Raw genomic sequence first — 14,852 nt, 5'->3', positions numbered from 1 at the left:
TGGCTCCGCCCCTGTTCATCTGGCTATGTAGGGGCTATTTGGTTCCCAGCCACACTTTGCCACACCTAACCTTAGGCAAGTTTGATCAAGTTAGATAGGTGTTTGGTTCTAGCCACACCTAAGGCAAACATTTTTTTATGAGCAATGAACTCCACATGTCATAGACACAAAAAGTGTGGCAAGATTTTCTTAGGCAAGCCAAAGTGTGGCTAACAATTTGAGCAACTCAGGGTCTGTTTGGTTGGATACTAGTGTGGCCAAGCCAAAGTGTGGCTAGCCACACAAGTATGGCAAGCCACACAAGTGTGGCTGTGAAATTGGACGCCAAATTTTGGCAAAAGTTGGCAAAAAAATTATCTCTATGAGAAATGGGCCATAGGGGCAATAAAGTGTGGCAAGCCAAAGTGTGGCAAAAACTAAACACATGCCAACTAAAGTGTGGCTGCCAAATTTGGCTTGGCAAACTGTGGCTGGGAACCAAACAGCCCCTCAATTAAGACAAGTGTGGCAAAAAACATGTGGCAATATATGGCAAAGATAGTCACAATCCAAACAGCCCCGTAGTTGTTGCTAGCTCCATCTCCTTTTCACTCTCTCTCTTTCTCTCTTTCTCTCTCTCTTTCTTTCTCTCTCTCTGTATACACATTGGTTGGTCCAAACAACATACATTCGACAACATCGAAAATCAAAGATAAAGGTACAATATGGCTAGCTAGGCATGGTCTCATGGACCGCGCATATACTCCCTTCGTTTCAAAATGTAGCGCATATAGATTTTTTAAAAGTTAAACTTTGTAAACTTCTATAAAATTTATAAAAAAACTATTTATATCTAGAATACCTAATATCTAGAATATGAAACTACATCTTATAAATGAGTATAATAATATATTTGCTTGGCATTCTAGATGTAAATATTTTTCTTCAAAAACTTGATCAAAATTTATGAGATTTGACTTTCTAAAAATTATATATGCACTACATTATGGACGAATAAAGTATATGTTGAGCGTCCAGGCTAGGCATGGTTCCATGCTAGCTAGTATCTCTGCAGCTTTGTCCCATGATCTCGATAACAACAAACTTTTCATTGTACTATATAAAAAAAGGTGTCGCCAGGTCTTAATCCACCGAAACTTAGACAAGTCTCAGTTAAGTGGCATAATATTTAATAAAGAAAAAATAAGACTATTTTTTCACGTATCTTAATGTAAGATCTTGTAAGTATAGCATCGACTGAGACATAATCAAGTCTTAGTTGACTAAAATTTAGCAAAACAGATAAAAAAAGAAATCAACTTTTGATATATCGAGAGGCCATGCACACAAATTAACCAATATAAGGGCATCTCCAATGGTAACCCGCAAATTCCCCCCGAACTAGTCCGCGGACATGGATGCGGGAGACTGTCATCCAACGCTATCATGTATATGTCTGTCATTAAGGGCAATTTCAAATTCAAATTTACTCTGATCCACACAGAGCGCCAGTTCACACTATCGCCTGATTGCATGCCTGGTCACAACCAAAAAGAGACAAGTATGCTTTGGTTTTACATGCCCGAATCAAAAATAACATCAGTCGGGTAGCCCGTGCAATTTTCTGCCCTGCCGGACCGGCAATCCCAGCCATCTGCTCACCGATCAAAGTGTCGTCGCTGTCGCGTAGGCCACCTCCGCGTCCTCATTGTCCGCTGCCGCCAACTGATTTTCTGCCGCTCCAACATCTGGTAGCGAACGGATTGCACGATTATTTTTGCGCCGGCATCCAAAGAGTCCACATTCAAGGTCAACATCTTGACGTCCTCCGTATTGGCGGCGATCTCCAATTTCTTTTCCTCGAGCGCGGCCTTTCTTTCTTTGATCCTGGTCCTTATCTCTTCGAGCTTGAGCTTCTTGTCCGTCGCCTCCGTCAACAATTTGAACCTCTCCACCTTTTTCTCCTTCTTGATGTTTGAGCGCTTCACACATGCCTCCTCCTTCTTCGCCAAGATGTCCTCGAACCTCTCCGTGAGCTTGGCCGCCACGAACGCCCCCGTACTGCCACGACCACCACGCCCAATGCTACCACCAGTCCAATCGCTTCTTGAACTTCTCCTCCTTTGCATCCTTCACTTTGACGCGGCGAGTTTGCCGCATAGCCGAACTGATCTTTCGGACGAGCGTGATTCTCGGATCCTCCGGCACCTCCGTCGGCTCCATCTCCGACAGGTTCTACGACGGTTCCATGCGTCAGTGGCGGAAGGAATGGGAGGGTGGGAGAAAAGTGTAAAAATTGGGCGGAGTATGGAAGAAGAGAGTGGGAGATTTTGACGCGGCTACAATGCAGGATGCTACAAAAGCGCGGGCTCCGCCTTCCTTTTGGGTGGGCCGGTGGGAAGAGAGCGACATTTCGCATGTGCAAACTCCCGTAAAGCCCCCCACGTTTGTCTCCAGTTTGCGGGAGAAAACGAGTCCGGACCATCCCGCCGACCGATACGGGACTGCGTTAGATGGCTCTCGCTGACCGGACGGATGCTGGCGATTTGTGGGTCGGCGTTGGAGATGGCCTAATAGCTACAGAGACCGCACGATGTTTAATTGGTGCGTGTGCAATCTCTCTTCGCGGTATTTAGTTACACCAATCGATCCCAAAATGTTGTCGGTAGATCATATAGACTCAACAAAGATGATGTTTGTGCCGACACGACATCGTAAGTGTGGAGCTAGCGGCATCCTCGCCGTGGACCGGATGCGTAGGAGCCCAGGTGGATGGCCACGACGGTGCGTGCGACAACACAGGGACGACGACGACGGATGAGAGGAGAGAAGCCGATGCTCTTGTTTGTCTGTCTGTCTGTTTGTCTTCTGCCTGCTGTCTGTGCCGACACGACACGCACGTACGACTCGCGTCCAAAGCCAAGATCCGCGTTATCCGTACATGATCCCAATTGAAGCGTATGGCTGTTTGCAGTACACACCAACAAAAAGACATGTGTTGGCAGTATCGTGGTGCATGCATGCGTGCTGGCACGTATGTGCGCATACGCATGTCCGTCCATGTCCATCCAACAACAGCCACCCCGAATCCAAACTGAAATTCACCGCGCCGTACGTACGCCCCGGCGGAATCCCATGCATGCATGTCTCAAGCATATCATCCAGGGCCAGGCAGAAGGTTGTCGCTGTTCCAGTCTTCAGTTCGCCATGGATTCTGGCTTCGATGGGTGGAGGCCGGGGGCGCTGGAGTCCGGAGTCCTACGTGACGGATATCCAGCCCCCGCAAAGTCCCTCCTGGTTTGCTTTCGGTTCACGGGATAATCGGGATTTCGGACAAGCAGACCCATCCGCGGACCGATGGGGTATCGTGTCGATGACTTGATGCGTCCTTGGTATCGGCGTTTCCGGGCATTTTGAGAGATCCGTCGGAGATGCATTGGTACACCATGATGTCTCGCTTGGACTTTCCATGGATGGGCAGGCAGATGGTCACCCATCAGTTCATACGTGCAGCAGTTATCTTCACTCGAATTCCACATCACGCATGCATTGGCCTCACAAACACAGCACTCAAATTCCACATCACGCATGCATTGGTACTCACAGCACACAGACGACCAGCTGCTCAAATTCAACCCGGGGTAGTATTAATGATATTCGGTGTGCCAGCATCATGGCCCGGTCGCAATTGTAATCAAGGCCTGCCACGGATCAGGCCGCCGGTAGTAGACGGATTTGTTGCCGCGTTTTGTCATCGTTTCGCCTAGGACACAACCAAGCGAGTGATCTAAACTGCGCAGGCACCCCTCAAAAAGAAACTGCCCAAGTTTTCCAAGGTACCAGCCCAAGTTTTAACCGGTTTTGTGAACCTTCTAGTAGGTTCATATATTTGGTTTTTTCCGTACCAGATTTTCTGGTTTTCTTCTCGGTTTTTTATTTTTCATTTTCTGTTTCTTTTTCTTTCAAAAAAATCTCAAATTTTAAAAAATATTCAATATTTTCGAAAACTATTTATAATCTAAAAAAGGTCACGTTTTCAAAAATTGTCTGTACTTTTTATAAAAGCTTCATATTTAAAAAAGTTCACAAATTTCAAAAGTTGTTTGGAAATTTCTATATCGGTCACACTTTCAAAAATGATTCGCATTTTCTAAACATTTGTTCTGAATTTCAAAATTTCTTTGGGTTTTAAGTTTTACCAAAAAAATTCAAAAGTTTAAAAAACGTTAACTTTTTCATAAACTGGTAAAGGTCCATCAGGGGCGAGCTTTACATAGCGCCCGCCACTGATGGCGTGCACTACTAATTACGGGTGTCAATATTCATCTGTCCTTTTCCACTCCCGCCAATGGTATGAATTTAGAAATGAAAAAAGCGAATGCACCTCCCGGTGGTGCAGCAGGGACACTACACGGTGCGGCCCTCTCCCTGCTCGGTAATCTGTGACACATGCAACATCTACGGTGGCACCACCACCACGTGCGCTGGATCCACCGCCCTACGCCTATTGGATCCGTCGTCCCGTGCCCTTCTACCCTACTTCTACCGCCCCACGCCCTTCTACCCTCTATTCGCTTGCCTACACGGACCGCCACCCTAGCAGGTCCATGTCGCCGCATCTCGAGGCGCTGAGAGGGCGTTTGGGAGAGAGGAGAGCAAGGCGGTGTTAGACGAGCTCCATCCGCCACAGCTCGAAGCGTTGAGAGAGTATTGATGATATGATGTGCCAGTATCATGGTCCGGTCGAAAATGCAATTAAGGCCTGCCACAGATCAGGCCGCCTGGCCGGTAGTAGATGGATTTTCATTGCGGCGTCTTGTCACGCGCCCCTATATCTTGACCTCAGCGAGTCTAATTTCTGACTTGCTTAAGGGGGCGAGCAAGATGGACCGGCCCACGCGCGCGGGAGGCCACAATCTATTTTTCTTTTCTTTTCTTTTTATGTTTTATGTTTTTGGTTTTTTGCTTTATTACAAAAAAATCTCTATAAAAACCATTTGCAAAATGTTGAACATGTATTTGAAAAATGTTAATCAACCATTCCAAAAATATTGAACAAGTATTTGAAGAAATTTAAATCAAGCATTTGAAAAATGTTAAACAAGTATTTGAAAAATGTTGAGCAAGTATTTCGAAAATATAAATCAAGCATTCAAAAAATGTTGAATGTCTACAGAAAAGTTGTTGATCATGCATTAAAAAATGATGGATTTCTTTTATCATGCATATAAAAATATTAATCAAGAAACTGAAACAAAATGTTGAACAAGTATTTGAAAAATGTTAATCAAGCATTTGGGAAATGTGAAATGTGTATAGAAAAATGTTAACCATGTATAATAAATGATGAAAAATTTGATCATGTATATAAAAAATGTTAATCAAGCATTTGAAAAAATGTTTGAATAATTTTAATCAAGCGTTTGGAAAATGTTAAAATGTGTATTGAAAAAATGTTGACCAAGTATTAAAAAAAATGCTAATGTTTTTATTTGAAAACTATTAATGAAGCATTTGAAAAATTTTAGATGTGCGTATAGGAAAAATGTTGACCAAGTATTAAAAAATATTAATGTTGTCTTTGAAAAATGTTAATCAAGTATTTGTTTTTGAAAAATATGTATTAAAAATGTTGACCATGTATTAAAGATATATTAAATTTATGTTGGAAAAATGTTAAATTGGTATTAGAAAATGTTGTTGGCATATACAAAAAAATGTTGAATGAAAACAAAGAAAAGCAAAAAAACAAAATAACTCAAATAGAAAGAAAATAATAGACCATAGAAACAAATGCAAAAGAATGAAAAAAACTATAAAGAAAGAAAGAAAGAAAAACGAAGAAAGAAAGAAAAGGAAAAACTGAGTGAAAACTAAGAAAAGAAGCAAATAAAAACAAGGAAAAACAATCAAAACTGATGAAAACCAGGAAAGAAAGGAAGATAATCGATGGAAAAAGCAAAGAAAACAGAATGACAGAAAAACAGTGGAAGGCGAAGATAACAGAAATAAAAACAAAAAATAACGGTTTCTTAAAAAACCCCGGAACGTACCAACCCACCGAGCGTGGCAAAAGAACCAGTGAAGGAAAAAATAACAGATATAACTGGGCCAGTCTAGTCGCTACAGCACGGGGCAAAAAGCTTCAGCGAGTCGAAAGGAGCGCTCGCGCGTTTTTTTATGGTTTCGCATAGAGAACCCAACCAGACGAGCGTTTTTTTTTTTTTGAGGATCCAGACGAGCGTTCTTAACTGCGCAGGCCGCTTTATCACTTCTATAACTGGACGCTGGTCACGAAGAACGTTCAGGATGGTTCCAGCCTGAGTTTTTACCCGTTTCGAGAACCTTCTAGTCGGTTTCTAAACAAGGTTTTCATTTTCTTCCTTGAAATTTTGTCATTGCACGATTTTCCTTTCACTTAGCTAGTGCAAGTGTTTCTAATTGGTCGTGACATGATCCACAATATTTTATTCAACTTTAGCGAACATTAACAGTCCATAGGTACATGTAATAAACAACATGACTAGACAAACAAAGACACAAATAACACCCCGAACAACTGATTTACCACAAACGATGCCGTATTTGCTATACAATTGTGTCGTTCACGCAAGAGCTTAGCTTATGCGAAGACTGTTTTATTCGCACATGCAAGATGTACATTTCATTCTACCGTATAATTCTACAAGCATGCGTATATTTTTCATGTCTATGCGTGAGTATTTTTCCTGAATTTAATTTGGTGCCACACGATTTTCTTTTCCTTTACCAGGTGTAGGCGTCACAAGATGATGTTACAAAATAAATAAAGTATGACATATAATACACAATTGAGACAACACTTTATTCAATTTAAGAGAACACATAAACATCTTGAACTGATACATCAGGCGAACAACTAGACCGTAGGGAATAACAATGAAACAACCAACAATCCGAAAAGAAATGGTTTAGCATGAATGAATGTTGTCGTGCCACACGACACTCTCCAGTGAAGTTGCAGACACGTATTATGGTATCACTATATTGATATCCATTCATGATCCATCCATTCTTTCATTTTTATTATAGTCGACATTCATGACGCAAAGCCCTGCAAAGAGAAATAGAATAAATACAGCGATGGTTAGCAACTACAGTTCACCACCACAGAGTGTCATGAGGACATGCTTCACATTCGCAAACGATCAGAGGTAGTCTGTTTGTAAATGTTACCTCTAAGATCTTTAGTCATACTTGCCCTGGACGTGGTATTTGCACATACTCTTCTGAGCACAGTTGATTAGAATGTCCGCCGAATCAATACCTAGAAAAAAAGACAGTGAATAATACACATAAGCATCAAATCAACATCAAGTTTTGCTGGTTACCACAATTGAAAGTAAAACATTTATAACTCAAGACAAGCCATAAGACATGCTAAAAAAAAAGACAAGCCATAAGACGTCGTCATACCTGAAAGGTAAGCTCCATGGACATAGCCATTGTAGTGCTCGCTGGTGTGCTCCCCGGTGAAGTAAACCCTGCCGACCGGTGCCTATATATATAGCAGAGGGGAAAGCCACATAAGGTGCAATCGCAAAAGAGTCACATGAGCAATTAGGGAGCACAATATGATTTGGACTTTTGGAGGTACGCTGCACCCTGAGCTGGTCGTATTCGTAGCGGTTGACGCCGATGGGCCAGTTGGAGAAGGTGCCCATGTAGAACCTATCGGACCACCACCGTGGCACGAGGATGTCTGTCGCGTCAGGGACATCCTCATCGGGGAACATGCTCCTCAACACCTCCATGATCTCCGCCTTGGTCTGGTTGTCTGACTGCTGCTCGATCCGCCTCGACTCCTCGTCGGTGATGGTGACCAAGAGGACATTGGCGTCTGGATACTGCGCCTCAAACTCCTGAACCGCGCAACAATTCCATCAAGACTTGAAGTTGTAAGGAATGCATTGGATATCAATATATATGTTCATTACACATGATTATTATGAACGACCTGCCATACTCCATAGTAGCCTCTCCTGCTGCTCGCGTAGAGGAAGAACTCTCTGCCTTTGCCTTCGGGCCAGAACTTCTTGGGGAATTTGACAAAGATCTTGGTGTACACAGCCATGTCAAATTGGTAGATCGACAGAACCTTCCATGTCTTATGTACATACATATTCAGTACACATGGAAAATCAAGGTCAGAATATGGGTGCAGCTAACCAAAGCAATGGACCAGTCAATCAAGCAGGACAGAAGAAACTGACAGGAAGTTGTGGCTCAAATTTTATGAGATCTGATTGCAAGACCCCCAAGCTCGTTGAGACCATGACATAGTCTGCCTTATACACCTTGTTGTCGTCCGTCTCCACTCTTACGCCGCTTCCGGAGTAAGAGATCTCTCGCACCACCTGCAATGCATGGCCACAAAAATCTCAGTGGATTCTTCAATAGCTTAATTCCTTCAACATTTCAACTTCTAACGAAAAATGGCTATTGAAAATTTGTTCGGAATATGTACACCTTGTTGAGCTGCAGACGGGGGTCGATGATGCCACCGGACTTGTCGGCCTTGAGGTACTGGCCAGCGAGGTGGTAGACGACGGCCTCATAGCCGCGCTGGTCGGCGACGAAGTAAACATCGTCGCCGAAGTCGTTGAAGGTGGCGAGAGGGATGGTGTTTTGCAGGCTGGTCACGCGTGGCGGTTCGGCGAACTCGTAGTCGTACTTGAAGTAGTCCAGGATCATGTCCACTGCCGCCGACGGCCCGTTGGGAAGGCTGACACACATACGGATGGATGATTATGACGCGTCTATGTCTCGCTTTGTGCAAGACAGTAGACCGCGTCGTCTGCACTGGGTGGTGGTCACCACTAACCACATGGTCATGTCACGCTGGCATTGCACGCATGTTTTTTCTTTTGTTCATAGTTAAAATCTTACTAAAAATACATATATTATGAAAACATATTCTTTTATTTATCTTAAAGTGTTCATTGCACATTAGAAAAATGTAAATACAGTGTAAAGCAATTGTTCAGTTAACTTTTGGAAAATATTTTGACTATTCAAAAAAATGTTCACGCATTAAAAAAATGCACATTATATTTTTTAAATGTTATACAATGTAAATAAATGTTTATGTAATTGAAAAAGTATTTCGTACCATTCACAAAAATGTATGTTACATTAAGAAAGCTGTTCACACGTTCAAACAAATATTTTGTGACATTGCAGGGACATACTGGTCGTTGAGGCGTTGCATGGCGAGGATTGACATGTCATCCTGGCCGCTGAGATGCAGCTTGGCAGAGTGTTCCTCGCCGCCCTCTTGCACCTTGTCCGACAGGTCAATTCTCTTCTGCACGTACGCTTTTTTGTAGACACCACCTCTGTGAAGTTTGTACAAGGCAACATCACAAATTAAATATGAAAAGTGTCAACTACATAAATATAGTAATAATTTCTACAGCATTTAGATAAGAGCATCTCCAGCAGCTCACGGAAACCATTGTGTATATGCAATATAGACAGCAAAGAGGGGAAAACGGGGTTCCAGCAGCTTGTGTAAAGGCTATCTCTCCACGTCGTCCATGCGTGGACGACGTGGAGATCGAGGCCGGAACTATGGAAAATGAAAATGTAGAGCATAATTGGTTTGCTGCCAAAAATTGGCATGCCAATGTTTGACATTGTGCCCAATATTGGCAACTACTTGGTTGGCTACGAGTTGTTTTGCCTCTCTCACATAAAGTTGCCAATAGTTGGCAAGTCTCGGTATTGCCAATAGTTGGCAGTGCCAACATTTGGCAAGCCAAATATTGGTAGCAAACCAATAGTTGGCAGTGTCCATGTAGGGGCACGTAGTTTCTTTTTCATCTTGTCAATCTTTAAGATGGTAAGTACTGTGCATACTTATGCATTTTGTAACCTAAAGCATTACTGTACATATACATCATTCTTTTAAGTTGCTTTTGCTCCATCTCTATAATATTTCTGTTTCTTTTTTTTAAAAAAAATCTCCCAAATCAACAGGGCCTGGTGCCGTTATATTTTTTTTGGGTCAGTCTGTAATTTCTTTCTTTTTTGCCTGTCTGTAATTCTTTCATTCTGAAAGGATGCAAACAACGGCAACTCAAACATGTACTATACTTCATTAATTAGTTATGCTTGCATTTTCGTGGTACAGAAATTCATTTGACAGGCGTATATACTTCTCCCTGTAGACGTTGCTGGCAAGGTCGTCGAAGTCGGAGCGGAAGTTGGTGAGCTTGAGCGTGGAGTTGACGATGGGCCAGATGGGGTTCATCTTGCCGCCGTTGACGCCCTCCACCCAGTTGGCGCCCATCTCCACGCTGATGCCGCCGAAGTCCCGCTTGTGCATCCTCCCGCCGACGTGGTCCGTCGCCTCCAGGATCACCAGGTCCGTTATCCCGGCCTCCGACAGCCGCTTCCCCGCCGAGATCCCTGCAACAACGTGCAACATTACGTACGTCTACTGGCTAGCTAGTTATGTGAATGGAATGGCCGGTATATATGGTAGTATATGTACGTGTGTGCAGATCATGTACCTGACATGCCGGCGCCGACGATGATGACCCTGGGGCCGGCGGCGGCGGCGAGTGAGGCATGGTGTGCTAGGGTGAGTACTGCTAGCACGAGAGCGGCAGTGGCTCCGGTTGGCGTCATGTCACTCTCAGTGGATTGGCCGGATGAAGGCGCTGGTTAGTGGGCACATAGTTTCCTCTCTGCTTCATACTAGCTATGTGCCTGTTTATATACTACTAATCCAGTAGGAGCACTTGTCTTAGACGTGCATACGGACACGCCATGTGATGTATCCTGCGGCGGCACAGAATTTCTGTACGAGTTGAGGCTCTCTTCTTTGCAATCAAACCATCTTTTATATTGCTAGGGATTGGATTTTCAAAAAAAGGGAATTTTCATTCTACTATGGACCAACGAAATCCATGTCTATAACTACCTTATCTGCGTCTATTCAGAATGGCCAATGGAGATGTACGACATAAGTGTTGTCTCATAGTAGATGATACTAGCTCCACGCGTTGCTGCCGAAATTGGTGCAGTACATTTTTGATGAAATTTAGTTGTTGGAATTTAAACATGAGAACACAAACTAAAAATCCATATAGTTTATTGTATTTAATTATTATTATATAAGTAGCAGTTTCCATGCATGTCGAGAAAAATAGAAGTAGTGACGTTCGTGGGGTGGCATACATATGTGGTGAGGTGGACTATGTGCATACTGAAAAAAGAATATAACTAGCATTTCTCATGCATGCTGAGAGAAACAAAGTAGTGATATCAGAGATTTAGTATACTATCTTGATGATATACCCCACGCATTGCGCCAGGAATTGGTTGCAATATATTTTCGTGAAATTCGATATTTAGATCATGAATAATTGGATAAATAAAATGAGAAACTAAAACTAAAACTATATATGATTTAGTGTATTTAACTATTAAAGTAAACCTTTTCTCATGCATGTTGGCATGTTGAGATAAGTCTTTTTCATGAATTAATGCTTGCATGATGAGGTGACATATGTGTATGTTGAGAGAAATATGTTAGAGGGGACTAGCTATTTAGATATAGAAGATTTGGATCGGCGTGGACACACATCCATGCATGCATTCCACGTAGATACTCCCTCCATTACATAATGTAGTGCATAAAGATTTTCTAGAAAGTCCAATTTTAGAAAGTTTGACCAAGTTTTAGAACAAAATATTTAGGCCTAGAATACTAGGCATATACATTATGAAAATATGCCGTGTGATGTATCTAATGATATGTATTTGGTATTCTTGATGTAAATAGTATTATTTATAAACTCGGTCAAAGTTTAACATTTTGAAAAAAAATCGATATGCAGTACATTGTGGGTCGGAGGGAGCATCATATATTGATTTTGAACTGAACATCCAAATAATAATTTCAGAGACTTTGGACAGACTCACATGACAGGGCCCACCTCAGCTACTCCCTCCATTTTAATGAACAAGGTGGACACGCTTTCTAAAATCCGATTTTGATCATAAATTTGATTAATAATATACATTTTGTGATATAAAAATTATGCCATCAAAAACTCTTTTTAAATACGAATTCTATGGTGTGATTTTTTTATCATATACAATCCACACTTAGTTGGTTTAATTTATGGTCAAAGTTAAAATTTAAAATGCATGCACGCCTTATTTATTTCAATGGATGGAATATGATCGATAGGATGAGGCTCTTCTCTCTCTTTTCCCCTTTTTTGTTCAAAAAGTAGAGCATCCACAATCACGATGCCAGCCAGCTTTTTCGCCGTTTCGTATTGCTGCAGACCACACATGCGCTAATAGTGTATCATCCACGGGATATATAGTAACGCAAGAAGAATTAGTTAATTAAAGCGAACCCATCCAGACACGGTCACGCGTATACAGAGTGCGTAAGAGCATCTCCAACAGCCGTCCAACACGTAACGCGTTAAAAAAATACTTTGCAGCATGTTCATCGTCAGAAAAAGCGCGGCGGGCAGCGCTGGCTCCAGCAGACGCGATAAAATTTAGCGCACGCGTAGCTCCAACTGCCGCGCTAAAATGCAGCGCGCACTATCACACGAACATTGCGTACATATTTGTAAATAAAAATGATACATAATAAAATTCATAGATAAAAACGATACATATATATTTTACATAGTTTCATAGCATAGATAGAAAACTACGGTGCAACGACATAAAAAACGACTAGATAGTGCAACTACAATCTACTCCCAGTCGTCCTCGTCCTCCTCCTCATCATCATCCTCGCTGATCTGGTTCGAGGTATCGAGCCACATGTCGTCCCAACGAGGATCATTAGGCGAAAAGATCGACTCCCACCTGCTTCAACGATATCGCACTGCGATAACGCTAGGGCCTTCCGCCGACGCCTGTCCAACCGATCCGCGCGGCGCTTTGCCGCCCTCTCTGCCCAGTAGGCTTGCTCGTTGGCGACATCCTCCGGGTGGCGCCGGCGCCACTCCGCCATGCCTCGCTCGTCCTCCTCGGCGATGAGGAGGCGGCGCTGCCGCCGAGTATGCTCCGCACGGTCTTGGTCCATGATAAGACGAGGCGGAGGGGCGACGTCATGCGCCTGCTAGCGCGTGTAGACGTCCTGGAAGTTCATCTGCGGGCGCGACCTGTCTAGGCGCCACGCCGCCGCGTCGTACGCGCGGGCGGCCTCGTGCGTAGTCTCGAAGGTGCCGAGGCCGAGCCGGACGTCGCCGGACCGGATCTCGGCGTAGTACCAGCCGTTGGGGTGCTGGCGGACACCGCGGTAGCCTGACGCTTCTCGGCGGCGCGGCGGCATGGTGGCGTGTCGGTGGCGGGACGCTGGAGCGGCGAGGAAGCACGAGGAAGCGGGGGAGAGCGCACGTGGCAGTGTGAATAGACGCGTGGCGAGCGCCGCAATTTATAGACGCGCCACCAGCGGTGCGCCAAAAGTAGCGCGCGAGATGCCGCCTTTTCTCGCCACCGCTGGAGCGCGCGAAAACGTCCAACGCGCGCTAAAAAGCCAGTTTACCACGCACACGTCTTTTCGTGCGGCTGTTGGAGATGCTCTAAGTGGATTGATTGGCAATTTGACATAGTACTACTAGGCTACTAGCTGGCTAGCAAACAAAGCATCCACAATATATTATTATGCAATCTAAGATTATAACTATGCTGTGTGTCACCAAGACTGCGCATGCATGTGCGCACAATCGCTAGCCAGATTCACCTAGCTGGCTAATCAAAACGTTGTGATCGATCTCAATAGTGGTGCTTATTAGCAGTACAAAAGAACTGTTTAAGGCACAGCACAGCCACCAAGTATATACTTTCTTTTCGTGCTTACTTCAGCTAGGTAGCTAGAATATACTCCCTCTGTAGAGTAATATAAGATCTTTTAGGTCACTAAGTAGTGATTTAAAAGATCTTATATTAGTTTATAGAGGGAGTACAATGCATGCATGATGAGCAATGATATATTATTTATTTATCATATAAAAAAGAAAGCCCAAATGGGATGGAAAGCTCATTGAGAAATTGCTGACCCGATCAAAATTGGATGACCCAATTCCAAATTCAAGACCTTAATTGATTGCGAGGCCTTAAAAATTAGGGAAAATAGTGTACTAAAATAATTAAATGAGAGAGCTTCTTGAGAAATTGTTAACCCGGTCAAAATCGGATGATCCAATTCCAAATTGAAGATCTCACTTGATTGTGAGGCCTTATAAATTAGGAAGCATAATGTATTAAAAGAATTGAATGAGAGAACTCCTTGAGAAAATTTTGACCCAGTCACAATCAGATGACCCAATTTTAAATTGAAGACCTCAATTGATTGTAGGGCCTTAAAAATTTAGGGAGCATAGTGTATATTATATACTATGAGTTAATCTGAAAATCCGTGTTTGATAATTATTGCCACTCTTTTAACACAGATTTAGTTAGGCAACATGAATACGAAGCAGAGATAACAAATGAAGATTTACAAACTGCCGAAAACCAAGATTCACTGTCATGTTTGGGGTACAAGTTTTTCCTGTTTTTCTTCGCATTTGATATCTGCATATTTTATTTATTTCAACAGCAGAAGATTGATTTTTCAAATATTGGTGACTTATGATATGCTAGAATACGTTTCTTTAGTGGCTGCAGATGAATACAACTCTATCTATATTCTCATAATTTATCTTTCTTATACTAAACAATGAGAAGAAGGACGGGGCAAAGATGTTAAGTGGATCTCTTGATATTTCTTCAACTTGAATAGGTCCTTCACCTGATTTTTATTTTGTTTCAGGCTGTGTGACTAATTCAGTACAGTTGCATAACTC

The 14,852-nt window shown here is 42.9% G+C and overlaps 1 protein-coding gene and 1 pseudogene across 1 annotated transcript; both read right to left on the bottom strand.

The window, feature by feature from the left end:
- Positions 1 to 7,205: 7,205 nt before the first annotated feature.
- Positions 7,206 to 10,653, bottom strand: LOC119298568 (polyamine oxidase 1-like). Its single transcript, XM_037575922.1, has 9 exons — positions 10,536 to 10,653; positions 10,179 to 10,431; positions 9,210 to 9,356; positions 8,488 to 8,743; positions 8,232 to 8,375; positions 7,976 to 8,125; positions 7,623 to 7,880; positions 7,435 to 7,516; positions 7,206 to 7,285 (listed from the first exon to the last, which is right to left on the bottom strand). The coding sequence occupies exons 1-9, from the start codon at positions 10,651 to 10,653 to the stop codon at positions 7,206 to 7,208; spliced, it is 1,488 nt and encodes a 495-aa protein (XP_037431819.1).
- A 2,099-nt stretch (positions 10,654 to 12,752) lies between these two features.
- On the bottom strand, positions 12,753 to 13,336 carry LOC119300558 (annotated as a pseudogene).
- Positions 13,337 to 14,852: the final 1,516 nt, after the last annotated feature.

The sequence above is a fragment of the Triticum dicoccoides genome, chromosome 5A, assembly GCF_002162155.2.
Source record: "Triticum dicoccoides isolate Atlit2015 ecotype Zavitan chromosome 5A, WEW_v2.0, whole genome shotgun sequence".
NCBI lineage: Eukaryota > Viridiplantae > Streptophyta > Magnoliopsida > Poales > Poaceae > Triticum > Triticum dicoccoides.
This window is presented reverse-complemented; position numbering and strand designations above follow the sequence as displayed.

What these genes read in the sequence shown, in the direction of transcription:
- LOC119298568 (XM_037575922.1), bottom strand. Translation starts at nt 10,653, where the DNA reads ATGACGCCAACCGGAGCCACTGCCGCTCTCGTGCTAGCAGTACTCACC. An exon ending in CCCGTCTGCAGCTCAACAAG is followed by an intron (nt 8,376 to 8,487) that starts GTGTACATATTC and finishes CATGCATTGCAG; the next exon opens with GTGGTGCGAGAGATCTCTTA. An exon ending in AATTTGAGCCACAACTTCCT is followed by an intron (nt 8,126 to 8,231) that starts GTCAGTTTCTTC and finishes TATGTACATAAG; the next exon opens with ACATGGAAGGTTCTGTCGAT.